Source organism: Geospiza fortis, unplaced genomic scaffold, assembly GCF_000277835.1.
Source record: "Geospiza fortis unplaced genomic scaffold, GeoFor_1.0 scaffold112, whole genome shotgun sequence".
Lineage (NCBI taxonomy): Eukaryota > Metazoa > Chordata > Aves > Passeriformes > Thraupidae > Geospiza > Geospiza fortis.
Window position 1 is genome coordinate 25,153,503 of NW_005054298.1, and position 26,822 is coordinate 25,180,324.

Here is a 26,822-nt window from a genome sequence, read left to right on the forward strand (position 1 = left end):
GCCAAGCAAGCCCAGGCCCAGTACTCTTGAAATAATAAATGGTTTCACCCATTATGTTATAGTTAACTCTAAAGTAAGCACACTTTATTTTGTACAATTGAATTCTTCAGAAAGGCAAGTATTTCCAATATTTGTCATTCATTTTCTAAAACATTATATTTAACTTCAAGATATGACTCTTAGGATTTGGAAAACTTGTAAAATAAGCCAAAGGAAGCCTATTCATCATCTTCCTTAAAACATGACTGGTTTGCATCTCTGTGAGGTATAAAATGAAGAGTGAAAATTAGATCATTGACACTCGCTTCATGTTTATGCCAGTAAAAATGTCTTTTTTTTAATGCTTATTGCTGCTTATGCTAATAGGAAAGATCTTATAATTAAAATTATTTTGTTTGTCAGGAAAAAGAGAGGATTGTAAGAGATATTTTACTTTGGATTTTTCTTCCAACTTCTCTGCTACTCAGTTTGCTTTATCTTTGGACTGAAAGATCTTAGGGATTAAAAAATGTGTGCCAGTTCATGTATACACCCATTACTGGTGACAAAAACTCCATTTCCTCTGTTTATCCAATGTCTTCTCAGTATGTTTATTCAGAGAATTACTTGGAAGAAGCCGGCTCTTTGGAAAGCCAGGTAACTAGGATGTAAGGAGAACATTTGTTCTTTCTCAGAGTGTCAAGTTTTGTGTTTCCAGGTGGGAGGCTATCACACTGTACTTTGATAGGAAAATCCTGGGTGGTTGTACTTTTGAAAATATTGGTGTTGTAGCATCTTTGTGATGGCAGCTTTTTCTTGTGGAAAAAGCTTACAGCTTTTCTTACAGCTCTGAATACACCAGAAGTGCTATAGTAGTCACAGATTTTTACCCAAGTAATTGCAGTTGTTAAACATTTCTGCAACAAATATGACAACTACTAAAAATAAGGAGAATTTGAATGCTTGCAGCACCACTGACTGGATATTGCTTGTATCTTTCTAGGGAGAATGTCTCCCTAGTCTTAAAAGACTAATTTTATAAAATTTTCATTTGAATGTAGGTAGAATAAACTTAGTAACTGCTCTGGTTGAATGTCATCTGACTTAGCTAAAAAAATTTTTCTTTTCCACTCTTTTTAATGGGACTTGGATTAGACTGGCTGATTTCAAATAGGAAACAGCTTTAGGCTGCTGTCATCTCTAATCTAATACGAGTACTATTTATAGCATTGCCATTGTATATATCTGGTTTCAGATAATATTTTTAGCTTTTCTTGCACTTGTCATCTCGCTGCAGATATGCTTGCATGGTTTGTTTTCAGAGGTTTCTTTTTCTTCTTTCTGTTCTCCTCTTGATCATATTTTCTTTTAAAGAAAAATCTACAAATTTATTTAGTGATGTCCAAACTACTTAGTAACCACTTTTTAAATTTGAACATCTGAAATATGTTAGGCCTTTCATAAAGCAAGGATACAGTTCTATTTCTGAGGATTAGAACATTTACTGTAACAGTTGGTTTTAATAATTATTGTCACTTTTAGATAGGAGTTTCTACTAAGTAAATAATGATTAAGAAAGGATATACTTATGCCTCTTTTGAACATAAAGTGCTATACATGTATGAAATACTGGAATAAATATACTATCAGTACCATTTTTTCCTTTAAGTGATTCTAGTAGAAGCTTTCCAGACTTCTAATTTCATTTAGATCCCAAGCCAAAACTTAAGTGGTTGGTTATTTTATATCTTTCTATCTATCTGCCTTTCCATACATGCATATAAATATGGATGTCTATGCATATAGACAGATTTATATGACTTGTAAAATCCATTTGTTCTAAATGACAGGACTTCTCTCATTCTGTATCGGCTTTGTCAATGTCATCTTTCTTCGCTCTCCTTGTACAGTCTCTCTTTGCTTCTGTTGTAAACGCTGGCCTGTAGCTTAGAGTAAGAAGTCTGTCAATCAGAACCTTGTTACACAAGGTACTTACACCAGAGCCTTGTTTAAGAAGAGATTTCTCTGACAGCTGAGTTTTATTTTACGTAAATGTCATGTTATGGCTTGCGTAATCAGTGGTTAAATATGGTGTGCTACATTGGCCAGAATATTGTGTGTTGGAAATGAAACTGTTTCCTGGGTGATGCTCTCTTAATAGATAATTCTGTCAAATTTATGTTTTATGTTTGTGATATACCAGTGTAAAATATCCAAGCGCAAATATAGGTATGTGAAATTGTACATTTGTAGAGCTTTATGGCATTGCACATTTATCAAGCATTCCAGCTATTCACTTGCAGAAATGTTGGTCCCTCTGCTGTTAGCAAGGGACTTCTAAGTTTTTTAAGGGGATGAATGGTTCACAGTAAACCACAGAAATATATCTTTGTGCAGCATAGCAAAAGTGTGACTCTCAATTCTACAGGAAGTTTGTCATACTATGATTATGATGAATAGACAAATTAATGAAAAAAGAATGCATCAAAGTCCATGAAATATGCTGCTAATGCTCTGAAAGTCCCAGGTGCATATGCCTGGGAGTGAAAGGAGGGTCATATATGCCTTATCTAATCTGTATGTCTGTATGTCTAAGAGAGCTGCATGAAGCATGTACTGTTGGAAAGAGGACTTGAGATTCTGGCCTCTGTTTTCTGACTCTGTAGCTGTTCTATACGAATATGGATGCCTTAGGTTACATGTATGCCTCTGTCTTTTTGGGCAGTGAATCCCATAAACACTTTCCTTATGTCAGATCATCACATTTGGTACAACACAATATTAGATAGTGGTCACAAACATTACAAAAGTTTGTCATGGAAATTTAAGAATTTTTTAAATTTTTTTCCCCTCAAGTTTTGATTTTGGTAATAAAGACTTGATTAGTCGTGGGAAAGAATGAGACTGTTCAGTATGGTTCTTCCTGCTTTTGTTCCTGTTCCCTAACAGTTCCATGGATGAGTCTTAGGTATTGGTTTAGCATTATAGGCTCTTAAAATGGCAAGTTTACCTCATGCTTTTATCACACTGACTGGATAGGGGCCTTTATTTTCATTCTTGTAGCGAAACCTGAACTGCAACTCAAAATGAAAATATCAGTTTGCATTGTAATGAACACACTCAGTTATTGATTTTGAGACTCAAAAGGTGTAGGTAAGAAATGAATTCATATTTCTGTCAATGGACTTGTCATTAGCAGCTGATCTTTAACCTTTGTGCTTCCATAGAGCTTACAACTGCACTAAAGTTTTACAATGCACAGAGTTCAAACTATGCGTCTGTCACACACCTTAAATTAGTACCTGTACAGAAAATAAATCTTGTACTGACAGCCCTAGAGAAGAATCTTAACAAAGCACACATGGTAGTGGCTGTAGTGGCTACATGTCCAAATCCTGCATGCCAGTGCCCCTCATGTCTGTCCTTATGGATCTCCTTAAGCAGAATGCAGATACCAGTGTGATTCATTCATTCACTTGCCAGCAGGAAATGTAATTTTTACTGACTGCGGTGGCTCTATGATATAGCCCCTAGATTTGTTGTTTCACTCGCCCTTATTAGAGAAGCCTACCAAGAAGTGATTACCTTTTTTGCCTTTCCACAGCTCCTGGAGCCTGTTTGCCACCAGCTCTTTGAACTTTATCGGAGTTCTGAAGTTCGGCTCAAGAGATTCACGCTGCAGTTCCTGCCAGAGCTGATCTGGGTTTATCTGCGTCTCACTGCCAGCAGGGATAGGCAAAGCAATGGCTGCATTGAGGCATTGCTGCTTGGCATTTACAACCTGGTAAGTAAGATGAGTGTCAATGGCTGAGAAGAGCTTTGATCTGAAGTTTTGCATCACTGACCACTAGGAATAAAGTAGATTATTGGAAAAGCATATTTAAAACTAAAATACACTTAAAGGAAAGTGTATTTAATACAGGGAAAAGCATAATGTAATGAAGGTTTAGTAAAGATGTATTTGCAAAAATATATTTTTTAAAATTATCTTTTTTGGAAAAAATATTTTCACTGGAAAGGATCATCTCATGGACTTTCTCAAACTTTTATATACTTCTGTTTGTAAGGAAATTAGGTAGCCCTTCTTAATGTTGCAAAATAAGACTTCTTGATTGTCAGGCTCATATGCTTAGTCAGTCTTGATGTGTCACTTCCCCTGCCCTCCCATGTACTTTGAACATGCCTTTTTTAAGGGTAGTTTGGTGGTGAAGCCACTCTGCATGTGAGCGCTCAGATACATGCATGTGTCCATTTGAGTCAGATAATTGTCTTGAGGGGAGCTGTGTTTTAAGAATAAGTAAAAGTAACTGCAAATTATTAAATTTGGCTGTTGGATGTAAAAGCAGTTTTTAAAAAACCGTGGAAACTGCTTGGAAATGGATTTTTTGTGCTGTCTATTGGATTGAAGTAGTACATTTATCTTTCCTCCTCCTAGAATGTTCTGCAGTTCATTTGAAAGTCATGTTGGTGATTCATATTTTTTAAGGACAGTAATTTCTCAATTCTCTCCATATTCAGAAAGAAAGAGACCTCAAAATGAACAGTGGCTTCCATTATTTTTTTTCTTTAATGAAACTGATATTTTCCTGCATGTAGACTGAGAGTGAAGTTATTTTCTGAATACTTAGAAGGTGAAAGCGGTAAATAAAGCTTCTGTGTTCTGACAAATTCTGTCAGCCATTCTCCTGTTATAATCCTTGAAGCCTGCTACAAGTACTGAGCTGCCCTGGGCTAAACTTTTACATAAACTGGAATGACTGGAGCTTATTGTTTGGAAATTTGCTGTACAAAGTGCAAAGGCAGGATTTTAGACTCCTTTTTGGTGTAGTCTTATGTAATTGCTCCTAGTATATTTTCTTTTAAAACTGCAGGGTTTGCTTATGTAGTAACCTAGCAACTACAAAATCTGACCAGTTTGAAAGCCTTTGAAGAAAACACTGTGTGTTTCCTCCTGAGGAGACTTTGCCAGTCCCCTTGATTTCACCTTTTCTCTGTGGTGCGTTTATTATGAAATACTACCCATTGTCAGCAAGTGACTCATCAGCCCTTCTGTGTCAGTATCTTTAGTCTCACTGATTAAAGAGCCAGTGCTGAGGGTTTTTTTAAGTGTTGCACACTGATTCTGCAGAGCAGTCTGTGATAGAGGTCTTTTCCCACTTGTTAAATATGTATGTTGATATTGTTGATATTCTGCAAATGCACCAAGTCCTTGGGGTGTTAATAGTCTTATCAGATCAGGACATCTAACTTATTTGTTAAATTCCTTCTAAGAGCTGGAAGTTATTCCAACTCCTGTCTCCTTACTTCTGTTTGAGTTCTGGTTTTGTTTTTAATGCAGGAAATTGCTGACAAAGATGGAAATAACAAAGTTTTGTCTTTCACCATCCCTTCATTATCTAAACCCTCAATATATCATGAGGTAAGAGAGCTACTATGGTAAATTAAAATTTGATCTATTAGAGGAATGGAAACTGGATCCATTTGATGACACAGGCCATTTTAGATGCATCTTCTTGTAGTAAGTTTTCAATGTCTGTAGCTTGCAGCTAGTGTAATAGAATGCTATAGAATTTGTAGAAGAACAAGTATATAAATGTTCAAAAATATTTGTTGACTGCCTATTTTTAACAGAGTTAGTTATGTTGTAATTGCAACTGCTTTTTTTTGCCTCTGACGTGTTAGCATAAAAGCAGTCTTCCTTCTAACTCTTCCTTAGTTCAGTTAGAACTTGCAGTTGTGTGTTTCTTTCACTAATGTTTCTGGACAAAAGGCCTATGTGATTAGGACAAACTGTACATGGATATGTAAGAATCAAAGTTGAAAATTGCTCTCATCTGCTGTATTACTTGTAAGTGTGTGCACTTTATAACAATGAAACTAGGTAATGTTTTTAGATCTTCTGTATTCTAGAGTAATCTCCATTTTTACTTATCACAAGATAAGTGTGTCTTTTGCCTTAGGTAGTCGGGAGCTTTAATGCTTTTGGGGAATTTTTACTTGCGACTTAACTTCTCCCCCCTCCTTCCTTCTCCCACCACCTACTTGTAGCCCTCTACCATTGGATCCATGGCTTTAACTGAAGGAGCATTAAGTCAGCATGATCTTATCAGAGTAGTTTACAGTGATCTTCATCCTCAGAGAGAAACCTTCACAGCACAGAACAGGTAGGTGGATGTACTCTTGATATTAAAGGTGCTTCACTAGGGAGACAAGTCCTGAAACAAAACGAAACTATTTTGTGATCAGTCCTTTCTCAGCAATTAAGTGCTCGGCAATAAATCTAGAGAACAGCCTTAGTAGTCTTGAGTATAATTCTCTTTTTCTTTGTTCTATCCTTGTATGTTCTTCTGCTAGTTAATTTTGAAGAATAGCTTCTCTGTCATTTCTGTGTCTGCAGAGAATATCTTTCATTTTATGGCTGTCTATTCAATTTTTCCTGGAAGTGTAACAAAATTCAGCTTTGGATCAGGGGCTGTGACTCTTTTCTGCTGGAAAAAGGGAATGGAGCTAAGTGGATAGACAGAACAGGAGTGAGAGAAATTGCCCCACTGTTTAATGACTGTTAGCTTTCCCTGTGTCTAAAGACAGCACTGGGAAAACTGATAAAATAATTTTGAATGCATTGCAGACATTTCCACATCTAGAGCTGTCCAAGTAGTATGCCGTATCTCATTTCCTTCATAGTTCCTGCATATGCTAAGGGCTTTCAGGATTTTCAGAAGAATAAATTTAAGTGCTTATAGTGAACCTTTGATAGCCTGTTTCAAGTTAGTGAATGATAATGAAAGAGGATTAAAGGATTTGTGTGTTTACTTCTGACACCCCTTCCTGTAGGGTGCTTTTTGAGGCTGAATTGTAGATTTCTTGTGTTTAATTTCAGTGAAATATGAAGAATATAAACAATGTAAGATTTTGCTCTTCTCTTTTCAGGTTTGAGGTGCTGAGCTTTCTTATGCTGTGCTACAATTCAGCTATTGTGTACATGCCTGCTTCTTCTTACCAGTCACTTTGTACGATGGGTTCCAGGTGAGACACTTGCCTTTGAAGTAGTCTTCAGGGTCATGTAGATTTTAAAATATTCATCCAGTAAAGAAAAGTACTTTCTGATGGGGATAGATTGGTTCTTGGTATGCTTCCATCATTTTCACTTGAGTTGTGGCTATGCTAAATTTGCCAAATATGTTTCATTTTCCTGCATCTGAAAATTAGATCTGTTTTTGAGTAGAGAAGCAAGACAACATTTTATATGCAGGGGATTTCTGTTGTTTTGGAGACAGTGCCACAGTTGCTATGTATCAGTGGTCATGTGTTGCTTCTATGATGAAGGTTCAGATAGGAAACTGATGGAATAAGGATATAATAAATTATCCTGGTTTTAATGTAGGCAGTATATGGGAAGACAGACCCTTTTTTCAAGAGAAAGAAATATTTCTTACAAGGCAGCTGAGAGCAGTTGTCAAGACTATAATGTGTGTTACCTGACTTTAGGTATAAGGTGACCTGCATGCTGTCATTATTCATTAGATGGGAGGTGACATACTTCTCTTCTGTACCACTTAAATGTTTCCTGTAGAGAAAATTGGTTTCAGTTACTGAATTTTAGGAAGAGTCTCCTGGCTGGTAGTGGAGAACATCTTGCCAACCCTGTTCTTTAGAAGGTGGTTATGATTTGAGGAAAACAGGTGGAGTTGCTGGCTACATGGGAGTAACACTGGACTATCAGTGAGCCACCTATCAAGGCACTGCTACAAAACTGCAACATACACAACTGTTCTGTGTTGTGTATTTATATTTTAAAAAATAAATTTGAAACTAACTAAAATCTCTGTGATTTAAAGACATTTGTAGTCTTTGTGGAGTTAATACTTTCCTGTAATGGTGTTGTTTTTAGGCTGTGTGTGAGTGGATTTCCACGGCAGCATGAGAAACGCTGGAAGGAACACTGTGGTAGAGTGGTGTTAGACCCTGACTTCATGGTGCAGCTGCTCACAGGTGTCTATTATGCCATGTAAGTGGACAGGGTTTTCTTACTTAAAGAGAAAGGTCTACTTTTACATGAAGTAAAATATAAATGCCACTTGGTTTATAATTGAAAAAAATATTTAGATTCATGGCACAAGTTTGTACTCGATTAGTGTATTTCCCGATACTTGCTTACTCAACCAACAGATAATTTGAAAATATTTTTGTCAGCACTAAATTAGGTGATGAAGGGCTGGCAATAGCTGCTGAAGAGAGTTAGGCTTCTGGTTTCAGTTTTTTCCACCTTGCCAATGCCACAGATACCTTCTATTCACAAGCATAATGAGCTTGGATGCCAAGATAAACTGATGAAATGCAGACCTTTTAAATGTCAGTAGCATCTGAGATAGCAAAAATACATTTCTGGAGCAAATTCAGTTCTGCTAAGTAGCATTAGTGTTTGCATATTGTCCCCATTTTTTTATAGTTTGTCCTGATTATGGCATCAGTTTTGTCTTGTTTGGAGGGAACATGGAGGAGCTTTCTGGTTACACCAAGAAGTTAATGAAATACTTTGTAGTGCTAAAAGAAGTGAGTGTACACTGTGGTGTACATACAGTTGATGAATTTTCTGCATAAGCTGAGAAGTGCAAAGCTGGATTTGGGCAGAAAAAAGGACAAGTTTGTTTTCATAAGATGCAGAAGATAAATGTCTGTCTTTACTTTTTAGATATAATGGTCAGTGGGAGCTTGGCCAGGAGGTATTGGAGGACATAATTTACAGAGCACAGCTTGAACTCTACTCACAGCCCCTGCTGGTAAGAAACAATCCATTGTGATTTATGGGCCTGGTTAAGAGGAGTATGGATGTGTTTCTGAAGTGGGCTGGTAATGAAAGCTTTTGTATCCATTCACTGCACTATCAAATGCAAGTGATTTGTTAACAGCTGGTGTTTGCAACATAGCTATTTATACCATACTTTTTCTGCTGAGTATTAAGCCAGGGTGTTGGGATCTTCTAGGACTCATTAAGACTGAAAGCTAGGATTTTGCTAATATATTATAGTTGGCTCAAAATGTTTATGTTGTTTTGACAGAAGCTACTGATGAGTGGTTCAAAGAAGCTTAACTGAATAGTTGTATGTTACAGGGCATTGGTTGCAAAAAAGGAGTTTTCTTTCCTTCTAGACCTTCATCAGGGTTGAGAATAAGCTGTGGTTTTAACTGATAACAAAGTAGAGAAAGTAACAGCAGGATACAGCTGAAAGTGAAAAGAAGCTCCAGTCCCAGAGTCAGTGCCAGATTTTGTTTGATAAAAGTCGCACAGATCTTAATCTTTACCTTGTTTGGAGGAACAGCAGTAAAATGGAGTAGTTTTGATTGGAGTGGGGATTTCTTCAGTTTTCACCATATTTGCTATTCCAATCATGAAAAAAGAGAAGTGGGGAAAGTGGTGAAACTGGGCTGGATGCAGGTGGATGTGATTGAGAAGGATGAGTAGGTTGAAAGAGAGAAAGGAGAAATTTTTGTCAGATATAGGAATGTGAATCAAAAGAAGAGGGAAAATTAAGGAGAGTAAAGTAAATTAGATTGCTGTTTCAGTTTCGGCACCAGAATTGTGGCTATAAGCCTTTAGTCCTCCTCTGAGCTAACAGCAGTAAAATGTCACTGCTTTTTACATAACTGACAAAGGAGCGGATTTGCAAAATCTTTTTATGTGGCAATCTGAGATCATTCTTTTCTGAATGAAATTGCATAAAATTATTCTCCAAAGGTATTAATATTGGCTGTACAATTTATCTACAGGCTTTCTGATACTGCTGCATTTAAAATGCCTGCTATCCATTGAATTATTATAATAGTTGGTTCCTTTTGGAAATGACTCATCACTCCATCAGATTGAAAGTTTTAAATTAAATATTGAACCTGCTGAATTGGGCCATCCTATCAAAATACTACATTTGAAAAGTGTGTAGGAGGATCTGGAACTTGATGATATGACAATTTTTAGTTTTCATTGTTCATTTTTAATCAGTTTGTCCTTAGAGATTACTTCCAGTTGTAAGAATCTTCTAGAATGTCTTTTTTTTTTTTTTTCCTAAAGCTCCTATTGCTGCTCTATCCCATTGTTTCGTGACGTCATGATATCACCAATTTTTACCTGTTCCTGGTTGTCAGGTTTTTCCTGAATATGCATGCAGGCCTATTCAGGGAGGTGTTTGTTTTTTTTTTTAATACTCTGATCGTTGCCTGCTTCCTGTCTTGTTTTACTAACAATTTTTTAAAAGTAGCTTGAAGAAATTGTCCATTTTATTAAAAAAATTACCTGCTTGTCTTTTCCCAAATACTGTATATTCAAGCAATTTGACATTTTCAAAGATTGGAGCCCTTTGCTCTCCTTGCATTCTTCAGGAGACGTGTATAATTTAGCAGCAGTATAAAATTCTGTATTTTAAACCTAAAACTACTAGTGCCAAATAAGTATCATCTGGGAAGCTTCACAGGAAAGTTGCTAAGTTCAGCTTCTGCCTAGGATTTCCTAAGAGCAGCAAATTCTTTGAAGTCTATCTGATATTAAGGCAAACCCCCACATTAGGATTATTTTTAGATATCTGTTTTCAAGTACCTATTTGTGTAATTATGGGAATACCATCAGTCATCATTAAAATGAGGAACATCATGATCTCTGTGTTTGTTTCTTGGAGAAACATTTTTGACCATTTAGTAGATCTGTGCTCTTATTTACTTAGGGTTTTATTGCCTGTAGAAAAAAAAAAACCTAAGCTTTAACAAAACCCAAGTGGACAAACAGCATCAGAAAGCTGTGAAATATCTGTAATGTAGAAGTGGTCTTCTATCAATCACTATTATACAGAGAGTGCAGTGGAAAGGGTAGGAATTAACACAAGTGAAAAGCCTTTTCTGGCTTAAGAAAAGTATTTACACTGGGTACTGGAAACCTGAGAGTTTCTACAGAGCCAAACTAATCACCAGGTGTCAGAATTAGTAGCACCTTGGACCTGGCGAGAACCGCTTCCAGTCAGTCTTTTCCTCTGAACAAAGCGTTCTGCATGTTTTTCAGACAGAAATCCCAGTCTTCAGAGCACAGACGCACAGGTTCTCCAAGTCCAGGGCACAGGAACCATGGATCAGCAAGTCCCTATTGTGACAGCAGCTTTATCCAATGTATTTTATTGATGCACTTACTGCTCTTACTGAATGTTCTTTCCTTAGAGCTCCTTTCTGGTAGGCAAGAGTGGATATCTGGCCTGCCACCAGCCTTCCTTTGTCATTGATAGCTGCAGACTTGGCTTGCCAGGTCTGAATTGTGCTGTGTGTTTGTTTTCCTGCCTTTCAGGGCTGGATTAGACATCGTGAGCAAGTGTTTGTGCATCCCGAAAGATCGTGGTTTTGAGGGTGTTTTTGTCAGACAAGGACTGTGACTCATTCAGACTGGTTGTTTAGATTGTTTCAGAGATTTACTGTTGCATTGATTTTTATCTCCATATGGTTTTCCTCAGTCCCCAGAAGCACAGTTTGTGCTGCTAGAAAGGGCCGGCTGTTAAAAGGTTCAACAAGCAGAAATGCTCTGTCACGATTCTTGTCATGGTGCAGAAGTCTTTTGCTATGAATTTTTAGATTTTTTGGGTATACTGACAAGGGTATCTATTCAAAAAAGGTAGCAGCTCCAGTGAGTAGAAGATTTTGGAAAATCAAGGTGTGTTCATTTTATGGGTTGTGGTTTTGGGGGGATTTTGAAGCTTTAAGTAACACTTTGTGTGGATCAACTTTGTTACTGTTGAATATTGTACATGCCATAGAGAACCAGTTTGCTTTTCTGGAGCTGGTACACAAGTTCACTTTTTTTGAACAATTTACTTGTAAAGAGACATTACTGAAAGCTGGTTTTGTCTTTTTTTAAAGTAAACCTCTAATCCCAAAGGCATTTTATGGGAAACTCAAAGAAGCAATTAAAACATCAAAGTCAAAAGAAGTCACTTGTTCTCCTCAAAGCTGCAAAACATAACTTCTGACTTTATTATAGGCTATTGCACTCATCTTTATTAAACCTATTTTAATTGTATTTTAATAACTTGATGTTCATTGCTTAGGTTGCAATTTTTTTCCCCTTAAATAAATCTTGCAAGTACCTGCAGTCTAATCCTCTTGGTTAGGTTCTGTTTGGCTTGTTTTTAGGGAGGAATGGGGAATATTGTGGGGAAAGGTGTGGTGGAAATCAGCCCTGTCCCCCTGTGCACAAGGCCACTAGCTGTTTGCATTGGCTTGAGCTGTGACTTAGTTTTATTGACACCCTTGTCATAAAACATAAATGGTATTTGCCTTGTCATATTGCAGTCTCTTCTGGATGGAGACCTTCCTGTATGTGTTGTTAACGTCTGTCACTACAGATGGTAAAGATAGAGCAAAATTAATTACCTCAAAAAAATTGAGAAAATTAACTCTGGTTTTGCAAATAGGTTTATGATGAGCTTTTCCATGTAATCAACCTTGAATCCTGGACATGGGGTCATTGAGGGGAATCTGACATAATTACCAATTCTTACTTGTTCTCCTTTCTGTATCCGGCAGGAGATCCAATATTGCCATTAGTGCAATCAAGGACAGTAGTAGTACAGCATCTTACTTTTGTCTTAGGTTGCAAATGCCATGAAGAATTCGCTGCCTTTTGATGCTCCTGATGCATCACAAGAAGGCCAGAAGGTACTGAAAGTAGAAGTTACTCCAACAGTTCCAAGAATTTCTCGGAGTGCTATTACAACAGCTTCCATCCGCCGTCATCGCTGGAGGAGAGAAGGTGAGCTTTCTCTGCCAGGAGCACATATTACAATGTACTGTAGTCATCATCATCACTGTAATCTGGCTTCTGAGTTTGAATGTTTACAGAATGGGGGGGGTTTGTTTGTTTGTTTTTAAAAGTGATACTCCATAATAGTATATGATATTTTACATCTTCAGAGCACTGCATGAACATGAATATTTTGGGTGTTTGTTTTGGTTTTGATTTTGTGATAAACTGTGAGGTAGATGAGGAAATGGAGAAACTGGAAAATGTTTAATAAGACTTCTTTTTTCTCCATGTAACACTGTGTGAAATTGTAGGGGTAAAGTGTGGCTTAGAATTTGAGTTCTTTGTTTACTCTGCACTAAAACTCAACTGCTTCCCACTATAAATAGCTCAGGGAATGAATACTAACATCCAGACCTTAATAGGATTCCAGCTGCCTAAAGCTACTGATGGCAGTGGGAGAGCAACAAACTGAACATCACACCTACCATCATATAGCCCAGTTTATTGGGGAGCTCTAAAATAGGTTTGGATAGTTTAGAATTAGTCTTTCCTCAGTGAGTACTTACATCATATGGAAGTGTGCTTGACTGAATGAAGAAAAAAAAATGTAGTGATCTTTACCTTGATGTGATGACATCTTCAGTGTAGGTGTAGCAAAAAACTTGCTTTGAAATCACTTTGTCTGCTTTTAAAGCTTTGTTACTTCATGTATAATATATTAGTTTTAAAAAGCTGCATAAATCAATGAAAGTAAAAAGGAGAATAACATAAGAATCAACTGAGAGTAAAAAGTCTGAAAACAGGAATTGCATATTTTCCTGTGGTACATTTCTTTCCCCTTTTATTTTTTATTATTCTTCATGGTCACGTGCAAGAGGATTTGATGACCTCTGGTCTTCAGCTGAATCAGGCTGTCCAGGACAAGAAGTAGCTGTCTCCTGTTTTCAGGACTCTGCGTCGTGTTTGTCTTCACTGTAGTTATATTCAGCCATTCTGCTCATTTGCTGGTCTCTGGCCCACCTGTCCCTTTCTGTGGATGTTCTCACCACTTCTAACTCCGCATGGGCAGTGTTTTGTGTTTGTTCCGTGTCAGCATAAACTTTCTATTTTCCCTGCCTGGGTTGGAATGCCAAGAAAGGAATAGAAAAGCACTAAAATGTTATATGTTGAATCCCAGATGGCTTTGACTTCTCAATCGAGGCTGACTCAAGCATTCCTGGCTCACCGATCCAACACGGCTGCACAGACCTAGGGATCAAACGTGAGCAAGAGGGGGAGGTGCTGCTGCGCAGGACCCCTGAGCATGGCTTCCCGGAGCCCACCTTGGCAGCAGCCACAACAGAGGGTAGGACAGAGATGAGGAGGCAGAAGTCAGTGAGGCAGTTGCTGGAGGAGGATCCTGGCTCCCTATCCCCAAGCAGAACTTCTTTCCATTCTAGTGTGTGTTTCCGCTATCCCAGGGTGTATTAGCTTTCTTTGCAATACACACATCCCCTATATACCTAACATCAGGTCAGGAACTACCTTTTGTTATCATGTGGGCTGGCCTGGGGCTTGCATCTGTGTGGTGAAACACTGCTTGGCATGGCACAAAAAAAAAAAAAGAAAAAAAGACAGGGGTAATATCCAAGAGCTTTGGGATTGCTTGGAAACTCTCTATTACTGAGCATGTTTAATCTGATATAAGAAGAAAAAATATGCACCAGATGAACGTGAATCTAGCACTGAAAAGTAGACAGTATAGAATATAAATGGATTTGGCACCATTTTAGTTAAAATAGTGTCTTTTTAGTCTGCAGTTTTTAAATTTTCAAGAATGAAGTCTCCTGTTATCATTGAAAGTCAAGCCTATCTAAAACAGGTATACAATTACTGATGTTTTATTTGTCAGTCATCCTTTCATTGAAATGTCATATATGTACAACTCATTTAGAGCTGGTTGCTCTACAAGCACCAGAAAAGTGCTTGTGTTATCAGGAAGAAATGAGATTGTCACGTTTCTAAAAACTTTAGAAACAATTACTGCTTTCTTTCTCAGTTGTGCTGTCCAGACAAATGCTGTAGGGCTTCAGAGGTCTGCTTGGCAGCCAAGAATAGCAGATAGAGTAGATGGTAGAATTTTATTTTAGTTCATCTACTTTTGAGTAAAGAGGATTTCCTTGATGAAAGACATAGTTTCAAGTACTGAACTTGTATCATGATTTCTCCTCAGAGATGAGAATTAATTTCTTACAGATTTAGCTGAACATATTTTCAAGTACTCTCCTATCTTAAGCCTTCTTCTGTATTTGAACTTTGGTGTTTCCAGCCTCTAGAAGGGCATCAGTTGATCATAAAGAAGATTTATTTGCACATTCAGATACAAGCTACATTTGTTCTTCAGATTTGTTTTCAGGAAACAATCTAGAGAATTTGGAGACTTAATTGTACAATCACAGAAGCATTAAACTTAAAGTTTCTATCCAGCAATAATTAAGAGTAGAAGAGAGTGGCATAAAAATATTTAGTGCAGGTTTTTAATCTACTTGGTGCATTATGAATTTGAGCATGCTCAGTAAATGATCCTGTCTTCTCTTAAACTCACTTTCCACTTGATCTTACTCTGTTTTATAACTCTTTGCATGTGCATGACTTGAAGGATATAGAGAAGTCCTGAGCTGCAGAGAACCTTCTGGGACAGACAGGAAGTGGGAAGATAAGTTGATAAAGATGATGCATTTTAGTCTTCTTTGAAGCCATTGATATAATTTGGCATATTATTGGATAAGACATCATTCCACATTCTCTGCTTCAATACAAATGGATTGAATACGATTTACTTCCCTAACATTAGCAATGTGTAATTACATTCTTGATCAAACTGAGTTTTCCAGCTGATAGCATCTGGGATAATGCCAAGGAAAGGAGTTTGCCTTGATTATCAACATAAAATTGTGGGTGTATATCCAGGGATCTGTTTGTTTTCTGATGCTAATTTCACAGAAAGCTTCAGCCAGAAAATTCCCTCTTACAAATACCAGTTTGATATCAAATAGCACAAGGAGAGACTGATCACTTCTAGTGACTTTTCAGTCTTCAGGTAGAGGAAGGATGAACATGCTAAAAGTAATTTTAAAAAGGTGTATAAAACCCTTTCTTCAGATCAGTGTTTTGACCCCTTTAGTAGAAAAAGACAAGACTTCAGGGATGACTCAGTAATGCAGTGCAAGCTATTCTGCTTCTGGGTGATTGCAGCTGCGGTTCTGTGCACTAGTTTGGGTCAGTGGAGAGCACTGAGCCTGTATGTAGAGTACTAGTTGTGTATGTGCACAAATAGCAAATTATTTGAGGACAGATTTATTCTGATAAGAAACAGTGGGAGTCCTGAATACACACTGTAGTGCAATGGATATGATTTCTGTTGGGTTGCACTGTCACTTTCTCTTTTGGCCTTAAAATAAAGAGTATTTGGAAGGAAGTAGATATTTAGATTTTATTTCCTTTTGAAATCGTCTTACTGGTCTATTGGAACATAAACAAAATCAAAAACAAACAAACAAAAAAAAAAGAGAGAAAACTTCATTGTTACATCATCCTGTTTTCCTTCCCAGAGTATGTAAGGACTCAAACATTTTTTGTTATTTCTGAGGGCAGTTTTTAGAGGAAAAATAAGATGTATTAGGAAAAGAATGTGTTTGCTGAATTACTTTAATCCATTGGGGACTTCTGTAGGTATGTGGGTCTGACTAGACAGAAAGTCTCTTGCATGTTATCTTCTCTATCTTCTTCATTTTTCAAGACTGCTGAGCAGCTTGGGCCTCTGTATAGCTGCAGCATCCAAAGGCTTGCAACAACCCCTCTCAGTCTTATGTTTAAATCCTATGCATAAAATGCCACTTTTTCAGTGTGACTGCTTCGCAGTCCCTGAATAGGACATGTGCTTCAGCATCCTGTTACTCAGCAATGCTTTAACATAAACTTTGAAAACTACCAATGTTCTTGTAATAATAAAAATCTTAGTGTTGTCTGGAGACATCTTCTTACAAGTTCCACATCTTTCTATTGAATAAGAAGGGCTTGAGAGGGGGCTTCAGCTGCTTCTCTTGCTGCTTGTTACTGAATATGCTTTCATCCAGCTTTGCATGGTTATAAAAAGAAACATAAATGTTGGTTAATTGAAAAAGTGGTCTTGCTTTTGGTATATTCCAGTAATGTCTGATTTTTATCAGTACCTTTGATTGTATGTGGGGAGGTTGGAGGGGGGAATGTCAGTGTGGATTGTGGATAAAATACATCACTGTCTAGTGTAAGAAAAGACAGGTATGTGTCAAGGAGAAGAGGAAGGCCTAGTTTTACCAAACAGGGTGGTCAGGAAGTGGGGAAGGTACGTGCATTTTGAATATGGTTAGGGGAAGTTAAAGCAAGTAATGCACCCTTCATTTTAATAATTGCTTTGGGAACCTAAGGACCTTCTTTTTCTAAGGCGAAAGGCTTAACCAAGGAAGAAAGACTGCAGTAACATGAACACTGTTATTTTTCTGCCTCTGGGAGGCCAATAGAACTATTGAAAACTACAGAATCATCTCTCATTGCATTGTTTTGAGAGAGGCTGAGAGTGGTTTGATTTGGAGGTGTCTAAATATCTTTTGTAAGCTGATACACAGCAATGGTAATTCCAGGGCAAAGTTTCCTGAAAAGAAGTAGTAAATGTAGAGCAGAGTAATGAAACCTCCCTGTAAAGTTTAGGGTTTGCATTACACCTCAGAAATGTGAAATGGGATCAGGCTGTATTCCTGCTACACAGAGGCAGCAACAACACCAAAAGCTTTCTGTCTGTTCTGTTTGCCACCAGGTAAATTGTTCCTTAGCTAACACTCAACATGAGAGGATGAGCTTCCACTCAAATGTTAGACTCTCTCAGATACTTGCCACCATTTTTTTCCCATTCTGCAAAAAAAGATTTAAATGTATTTGCTTGGCAGCAAGCTGGGTTCAACAGTCTTAACAGTAGAGCACCGCAGTGGCTTCAGCTGGGCTGGATCTATATTTCTCCAAATAATCACACTCTACAGCCTTTACAAAGAAAGGCAAAATTCTTATAGTCTGAGTGACTCTTTTTTTGCTAACATGGTTAAAATTTATACCTTTTTCTCATTGAAATGACATACATGGAGCAAAAACTGTTGCTTCATTTTTAGTTTTGAAATTTGAATGCTGCTCAATTTTCTACTAAAACAATAACTGCTGAGAACTTGGAGCTTAGAAAAATGCTGGAATAAGATTAAAAGAGAAAAAGTATTTATGTGCAGCCCTAATCATATTATAAGCCTAAAAATAAGGATTTAAGAAATAGTATTGTAATACTTTGATTTTCCTTTTAGATTCCAGTCAAAAGCACAGTGCCTCTTCAGTGCTTATACAGTGCCTATAACATAAAGTGTTTCAGAGATTTAATTTCTCTTAATGCAAGGGTTGGCTTTTTTTCTGAAAAATGTAGGTGTTGAAATAAAAGCAAATATAGTAGAAACACTTGAATGGGATTGCTGTAAATTCAAGGAGGATTGAATTTTGGAGAAGAGAGAACTAGGAATTAGGTTAATCTCCAATAGAAAGTATGGTCACGTTGTTCACAGTGCGAGCTACACACAAGAGAAGCCTTCTACTTCTGTTGGAACACTGTGATTGTTAGTCTAGGAAGTGGCCTAATTCTGAAGCTTATTGAGTACTCACCAGAACTTACTCTGACTGAAAGAGAGCCTTAGATCTTGCCTCAAAATAGGATAAAAATAGACTGAAAGGGTGCTGGGTTTGTTTTAGTTTGGTTTTTTTAACAGCATGTAGTAGGAGAATGGGTAGTAGTATCTGCAGACCAAGCTAAAACAAATTAGCCAAATGGGGCCCAATTCTTGTTTATAGACAAAGTTTGGGACCAATATTCTGACTGATAAAAGTATTACAGATGAAGGGCCAATCAAGCTCAGGGAGCACTTACTGTTAGACTCTATTATTCTGCTAAATATGGCAGGAAAATTGGCTGAAAATCCAAAAAAAAATTAAGCAAGTGGAATCCAAGTGGATTAGCAAATGAGGTTTGTTTTGATGTTCTGTGCACATCTTTGTCTTCATGTAACTTGAATGCGTTCTCTGTTTTCTGATTGGTTTGGGGATTTTTTGGTTGCTTCTGTTTTTTCTTAATAGATACTGAAGGTGTAAATGGAAGAGAGGAGTCTGTAAACCTTAATGATGCTGACGAAGGATTTTCATCGGGAGCTTCTCTCAGCAGCCAGCCAGCTGGGACCAAACCTGTATCCTCTGTATCCCAGAAGAGCAGCTTAAGGAAAACAGCAAGTGGGCGTTCTGCTAAGGAGAAAGAAACCTCTTCTGCAGCAAAATCCAGCGAGAGCCCTCGGGATTCAGTAGCTCGAAAGCAGTACACGCACCAATCCTCTGACCTGGATGGAGATACAATTGAGATGACACCTACTAAGAAACACCTCAGCCTGCCTGCTGGGCAGGTGGTGCCAAAAGCCAACAGTTTGGGCCTGATCAGGACCGCCAGTGCTTCCTCCAGTAAATCATTTGACTATGTGAATGGCAGTCAGGCAGGCTCCAGTGTTGGAGCTGGCACAGAGGGTTTTACCAGTCTAGCAGCTGGCAACACCAATCGGTTTTCAACTATCAGCCTACAGGAGGACCGGCTAGGCCAGGCTGGGGAAGGTAAAGATCTCCTTTCCCCAGGAGCTCCCCTAACCAAGCAGTCTCGATCTCCAAGTTTCAATATGCAGCTGATATCCCAGGTGTAACTTTGACTCCCTTCCTTAGTATTCCCTCTTCCCCCTTAATCCCTGGCAAGTTCATCCTTAGGCAGAACATGAACCATCATCCCACAGTGTGAAAATACTGACTGTTGTGATCTCGTTTCATTTGGTTTAGCTATCATACTGTATTACTGAAACAGCAATAATTCTTCCCTCACCTTCATCCTCCTTCCCCCTTGTAAACATGGTTGTGAAGCAGTATATCATGTACTGTATGCCTTTTTCCATGCCTTCCTTTCTCTTTGGGTGATGTGCAATCCATCGTAGGCTGATCAGTCCCATTTCAACACTGTGAGACTGGAGACACCGGTGGAAATGGTGAATGTGATCCCTATGAGATGATGCTTTGGCTTTGTTAAGAAATAGAAACGGGTTTGTTTTCTCGGTCTACAGTACTGCAAAGACTACTGGATCCTGACTTGTCTTTCTCAGAACCAGGAGTGCCTCAGAGATTCTAGTGTGACTTTGAACCTCTCTGAGTCTGTGCAATCAATTCTGGGGAGGGGATTGTCATTGCTGCTCCTGGCTGCCTACAGCACTTTTTTCATTAAATGAGGGTAGTTTTTTCTTGACTGCCCCCAGTCTCTCATCCCAGAAGCTTTTGATGTTCAGCAACTAAGACATGCATATTAAGAAGCTGTATTCCCTCGGAGACAGGATTCTAGGTTGATAATGTAGGTTACAATGCACTTCTAATGGCGTTGTAGCCATTTGTAATGTTACATGTCTTCCCCTCCAGGACACAGGGTCATTCTGCATTTAGACTAAAAGTTAGACACCACCATGCTGTTAAAACAATTTGGTTTGTATGTGGGAAGGAATCCCTACTTCCCCAGGAAATAATGGCTAGCTCTGCTTCATTTTTGTTGTTGCTGTTTTTATTGTGAGGTGCTCATCACCGAATTGAAAGGTGTATTTGGGTAAAGAGTATTTCTCAGGCTGCTGTCTTTTGTACCGTGGCTGTTGGGACACCCCCACCCCTTTCAGCTACTTTCTCAATGTCCCTGAATTCAATGATGGAGTCATTTGAGGAATCCTATAGTTCAGACAGACCATACTCTCAAGGTGCTGTCTCAGGGGTAGAGACAATATTTTGCTAGGAACACTGAAGTTTCAATGTGAAATGCTTTTCTAGCAATGCCGTTTGTGCAAAGGGGTACTGACAGTCCATTTTTTTTTCCCCCAGAAGGATCACACTTCATTGCCTTGGTATATATAATCTTTTGAGTTTTTTTAACTCATGTTTTGTGGATTGGCCCTGCTCTAGAAAATGCAGAACTTGTTCCATTGAGCCAAGCCTCGAATGTATATGACTGGTGTGTGGGCACTGGCTGGTACTTATGTTAGAGGACGCTGCTTAGAAGCACATTTCTGGTTACTCTGGAGAATGTTTGTCATTCTCTCTCCATCTCTCTGTATCTCTTTTTGGATTGATAGAAAAGGGGAAAGTTCATCCTCTCTGCTCAAGTCCTGTATGATATCCTGGAAGTTTACAAACTGTAAACCTTCAGGAAAGAGTTACAGTTTTTATGTGGGCACTTTGTTTCCCTCTCACTGTGAAGGATAAATGTAAGCAGTTACAAACAGCAGGCTGACTTTGAATGATGCTCTTTAAGATATTCAGAACAGTGAATGACATGGTGTGGTATTGCTGATAGTTGATTTTGGTGGGGATTTTTTTTAAGCTTTATTTAAAAGAGATTTTTTTTCAAATTTATATTAAAATTCATGAAACTGTTTTAAGGTTTTTTTGTGGTTTGATGAGTCACTTTGGTAGCCTAGTCTTCATATCATACATTCATAAAGTGAATTTAGTGGCATCTGATATAGAAAATCAGGTAAAGAGTAAATAGACTCATCAGAAGGAAAACCTGACAGTTTTTAAATGGAAAATAATTTTTAAGGACCACTAGTCATGCACAGATGGAACTAAGGCAACAGAGATGAAGCTGTAAGGCTTACATTTCTGCAAAAATGTCAAAAGCTGTATATGGTTAAAATCTTCTTTATAAAGTAAAATTTTCCTAATGGAGACAATTGATAAGTCATGACTGGAAGTACCAAGTTTATACTTTGTAGAGACTATCAGAAAGGAAGTTTGCTTAAATATTTAGGAAAGAAAAGGTCAGGAGTGTCAGGTAATTTTCTAAGAATTACTTAATTTTAGTATTTTAAAAAGTAAAATTGTTCATTAGCAAGGTTCTCTACTTTCTGTATTTGTCATTAGATGCATTTCTCCAGAAGTTTTAGGACACTTAAATTGGCATCAGGTTAAATTTCACGACCTTTTTTAAAAGCAGTTTTTTTCTGTGGGGTCCCACACTACAAAAACTATTCCAGGAAAGTGAGACGGCTTTACTGACTTCAGACAGGGAAGTCAAATGTACATGTGTAAATTCAAATTGTCAAAAACCTCAGTCAAACTACCTTTTAAATTATTTTTACACTTCTCATTTTGATCATGTGCCTTTTTTTATGGTTTCATTCATTGTATTTTGGTTTGTTCTTGTGTATGTATACCTACTCCATATCAGTCTATTTAAAAAGAGTTCAAATTTATCCCTGTTAAAAAAATTATGGTTTCTATCTGCTGATGTGGTACATCTGTGACTTCTCAAAAATTACCCTTTCAGTGCAATGTTTCAGTTGTGGGAGCTTGTTTTGTTGTTTTTCAGCCAAGTACTGTTGAACATTTACCTTCCCAATGAAGTCATCCCAAGTATCTCCAGACCAGCTGTAGTAGGAGGCTCTGCAGTGCTGTTTGTTATGTTTATCATTGCTGCTGCTAGACGTGTCTCAAACCACTCTAAGGTGTGGCAAGATCATAGCAAATCTTTATACATTATGTTCAGTACATTCCAAAGTACTGTGGCAGAAATAAAATTAGAAGTGTCTGGGATATGGGTGGAGGGAATAATCTGCTGGGTTTCTGATTATATATGCTAAATACTAAACAAAGTACAAAATATACTTAAATTTTCTGACACCTGTGACAAATGTTTAGACTTGAATCAAACCTCCTTATCCTAAATTCACTCTGCTGTCTCTTCTTTTAGAACATTTGGTACTGGAGGCACTAGATTTAGATTTCTGCACTGTTTGAGTGCAACTGCAGCATTATAAAAGGACAAGAAGCAGAAAACTATGATTTTCCCCTCCATATATGTGCAAGCATGCACATACATGCAATTGTTAGGTGAGGAAGGGTATATTCTATATTCTGATGTATACATATACTTCAGTAGGGAAAAGTGAAATGTTCCTTGATACACATTACAATATGCTGTCATTTTGCAACTTTTTTTTTTTACTTTATCACATTAAGAAAATACAAAATGTTGGGATTGTGAACTCTAGCTTGATTATCCTTTTCAGGGATTTATTGTGAGCAGCTTTTTGATTGAAAGGTGTTTGAAAGGTGAACCATATTTTCATTTGGCAGAGAGCAAAGTGATGAAGTAAGAATACCTATTAAAATTATTGTTGCAAGATGACCGTTTTGATTTCTGTATTATCCCTTCAGTTTTCATTTGGAAAATTTCATAAAATGGATACTTTGGTATCACTGTCCATTTTAAATGCAGTTTTCTTTGAACACCCTTTCTGATGTGAATTTGAAGTTCTTTAACAGCATAGTTCATTCTGTAATGCTGAACATCATGTTGCAGCCAGTAAGCATTAGATCTAGTATTTGTAGTTTGCAAGTGTGTTGGTCTTAAATGCATTTCCAACATACTCCTGCTAGCTTTAATGTAATTAAAGTCATCAATATAGTGAGAAAAAAAAAAGATATTTTCTGACAAAGTATTTATTTGCACTACTTATGAATACTGGAGTTTACTGGGACAGGGTTTTTTCTCACCATGTGAGGTTTACTTGTGTGTGAGTAGGTGCATACATTTGTCACGTGTTGACAATCAATTGCCTCAACTGTGTGTATACTGTATGTAAATAGGAACGTATTTTTCAAGATTAAGGGGGAAACCTGCTGTTAGTGGTGGTAAAGCTACTCTGCAGTAAGGTGACCCCAACTCTGCTTTTTGTCTTCAGATACTATGTGGTTTGTTTTACTTCTTTAATGAAGTTTATTAGTGTTCTTGGAAAATTGTAGCTCCAGGGAAATTTTCCTCAATATTTAATGTATAACATGTTCAGAGAATTATATTTTGAAAAATTAATTTTGGAATAGATAATTCTATGCTATGGCTGTATTTTAACCTAAGAGTTTGAACTTGTCCTATTTTATCATGAACCAATGGCTATCTCCTCTAAGTGTTCAGCATTTTAACTTTGGTCACAAACCAGACATGTTTATCTTGGCTTACAAATTTAAATTAATTTGAAGACTAAAAGAGAATCAAGAATACCTTTTTGAATAAAATCATAAAAACCAAGCTGTACAGTATAGGTACTGTACTCGTAATCCTAGAGGAGGTAGGGAAAATAGAATGGAATATGTTTGAATGAAATGTATGTACTGCACACAAAAGAAATTACTTTGATGTTAGTAGATCTAATAATCTCATCCTTAAATTCTCTCACTGCCAAAGATATTGCTACCTTGGCATGTTTAATATAACATTAAAGCCATCAGCTAGGTGTCATTTGTAACAAGCATTTATATCATAAGAAGTTTTCATCTGAAGAGTAAATGTACCTCTTTTATTTCAGTTTCTTGTTTAGGTTAATTGCAGGACTAAAGTTGCAAAATATCACTCCTTTTCAAGCATGCTAAGCAAACAAACCAGATCCTCTTTGCATCCCATTCTTGATTTATAGAATTTTTTATATTTTATATTCAATATTTTAAATGCTATTTGTTTTTAGCATATGGGCCTTAATCTCTGTTCATTATTTTTGTTTTTTCCTCACTGGCACTTGGATAAACTTTGCTGTTGAAAGGTTTTCTGTTGGTGATTCAGGGTAGTAAATCAGGATATGGGTGTTGTGTTAGTGAACACATGTATCAGTCTGTCAAAATTTCTGTCATGGCCAGCTGAAGAGACAAAATACTTGCCTGCCTCTTCCACAGTGGTGGAAGATGATGGTGAGCTGTGAGCAACTTGGTTTGTTCCTGAAAATAGTAAGTAGATTTTGCAAGACTGATACTTACCAGGTTTTCCACATAGTCATTATGAAATTTTATTTAAAATAAATCTTGGAAAAAGATTTTAAAACAACTGCCAACCATTTTACATAAACTTGTCTAGTAGGTTTGTCAAGTGTCAAGGCCTGTGATATTAAAAGTTTAGAAGAAGGCTGTGCAAGTCTTAACAGTACCTTACAGCTTCAGAAAAGGATTAAGTAAAAATCTGTCCCATTTTAATCATCTGTATTTGAGATTTAATGAAAAAAATACAATTTTTTGTAAAGTAAAGGATGATTCCATCCTTTTACTTATTTTTCTCTAGACTATACCTTTCCCTGAATTTTATTTAACTGTGTTCATCAGATTTTACCAAAGGTAGTATCTGAGGGACCAGCTGAATAAAAAATGGGTCCATAAAGTGTCCCTTCTATCATAAGGATTCTTAAAGTTTTCCTGTGAGAAGCTTGATGGGAACAGATGTATATTAAAGCTTTGTATCCATACAGTAAAACATTGCCCTACATTTTACCTTGTGCATGATGAGCAGAGTGATGAGATCAAGTTTTACTGAGCAGAGCCACTTGGGCATGAGCTCCCAGTGTTTTACAGTCTGTAAGGTTTGAGCGGTTTTAGAGAAGACTCTCTTTGCATTCTGATGCAACTTTTTAATAAGTGATTAATAATCTATTCAGGAGTCAACATTCAAATTGCTTTAAAATGTGGTTTGGAATTCTCACAGGTTTTGATTTTAGAGGGCAAAATGGTCAGGGGGAGATTTCTGTTTAGAAGTATCTGCTGGTAAAGTGTCTCTATGGTGCTTTGTCATGGAAACTTCCTTACAAATCAGTAGTGAATCCTGTGTTTGAGTCCTCATCCTCCCCAGAACTGATCACAAAACAGAAAAAGTAGAGCAACCTTTTACCCTTTAGTTCTAAACCAAGTACTTGGGAGTAACAGAAATACTGGCTATTGACACTGTTCTTTCTGTTTAGACAGTTACTGTGGTCGTGCTAGAATTTCATGTTATTAGTTTATGAAAAATGCAAGTAGTAAAAACTTTGTGGCTTCAAGTATACAGTAGATGTGAGTTAACAATCACTCAGGATAAATCAACATGTCAAAATAGTAATAGATTCCTAGTACTGGGGTGTGTGATGTGTGTGTGTGTGTCAGTGTTCAATGATTACTTCTGTTTTCTCGCACATAGTACATACTTTAGGGGTGGGTATTACTAGCTGGTTATTTATGGACAAATACCATATGATTAAATAAAACAGAGTCATTTAACACTTTTTTCATATTGAAGATTCCAGGAAAAAGCTAATAAAGATTTTTAATAATCAGCTGCTCTTAATACATTTTAGATTTACTATGGTAGCTTTTATTTGCTATTAGAAGACCCCAACAGCTAAATTGATATATACCCCATGCTGCATTTTTAAAATTTGTAATTCCTGTACTTGACAATGAGGGTTTTGATCTGTTTTTGTCCTTGTAAGAATACAGGACTTGCTCTCAGTTTTATTAGCAAGAAAAAAAAAAAAACATTCTGCAAGGGTTAAAAGATTATTTTCTTACTTTTTTCGTCATACCAGGTTTGTTTCTCTGAACTAAGGTTTCTGAGGATTTTTACTACTTTAGCATTATTTAATCTCATAGAAGGAGCATAAGCAGCACGTAGCCCACTCCTTGTGGACACGAGGCTAGGCAAAAGGACATGGCTTGGTGGTGTGAGCCCCTCTTGACCAGCATAGCCCTGCTTGCTGGTGTGAGCCCCAGACGTTCGAGATTCGGTACTGGTGAAGGACTAAATCAAACAGGTTTTTAATAACCGTGACCTCTGCTGTATGATGTCCTTTAACCTGGGGACCAGGGAAAGTCTTCATTCTTAGTCCTGAAGAAGGCACGTATTGAAGATCATGTTATTGGTGCATGTAAGCCATTATCTTAACTGTCTTACTGAGCTGGTTCATGCTGTTGACTTGTTGAAATGTGAAATGTAGTTACTATTGACTTTGTAAATACCTGCCAGAGAAGAAATATAATTATTTTAAATCATTGTAAATAGAGATGTATAAAACTCGACACAATCTGCAATGCAGAAAAAAAAATATATATATATAAATATATAAAGATGTAAAATAAATATCGTGCTGTTTCTGAACAGAAGTGACTACTTTGTGAC

The 26,822-nt window shown here is 37.2% G+C and overlaps 2 protein-coding genes across 4 annotated transcripts in view; both read left to right on the forward strand.

Annotated features, from left to right (window-relative positions):
* FAM126B (family with sequence similarity 126 member B) overlaps window positions 1-26,806 on the forward strand; it is a 103,767-nt gene extending 76,961 nt beyond the window's left edge. For 2 of the 3 annotated variants that reach the window (XM_005415941.2, XM_031056154.1), the window contains exons 5-12: window positions 3,584-3,763; window positions 5,318-5,398; window positions 6,028-6,143; window positions 6,910-7,005; window positions 7,871-7,987; window positions 8,672-8,759; window positions 12,598-12,757; window positions 18,929-26,806. In XM_005415941.2, coding sequence (XP_005415998.1) covers window positions 3,584-3,763; window positions 5,318-5,398; window positions 6,028-6,143; window positions 6,910-7,005; window positions 7,871-7,987; window positions 8,672-8,759; window positions 12,598-12,757; window positions 18,929-19,533 — 1,443 coding nt within the window. In that variant the 3' untranslated portion in view covers window positions 19,534-26,806. Of the gene's footprint in view, window positions 1-3,583; window positions 3,764-5,317; window positions 5,399-6,027; window positions 6,144-6,909; window positions 7,006-7,870; window positions 7,988-8,671; window positions 8,760-12,597; window positions 12,758-13,928; window positions 14,097-18,928 lie in introns of all 3 variants that reach the window. The other variant, XM_014307450.2, reaches the window with a different exon arrangement.
* ORC2 (origin recognition complex subunit 2) overlaps window positions 26,557-26,822 on the forward strand; it is a 17,913-nt gene continuing 17,647 nt past the window's right edge. The window contains exon 1 of the mRNA XM_014306716.2: window positions 26,557-26,571. Within this exon, the coding sequence (XP_014162191.1) occupies window positions 26,557-26,571 (15 nt within the window). The remainder of the gene's footprint in view (window positions 26,572-26,822) is intronic.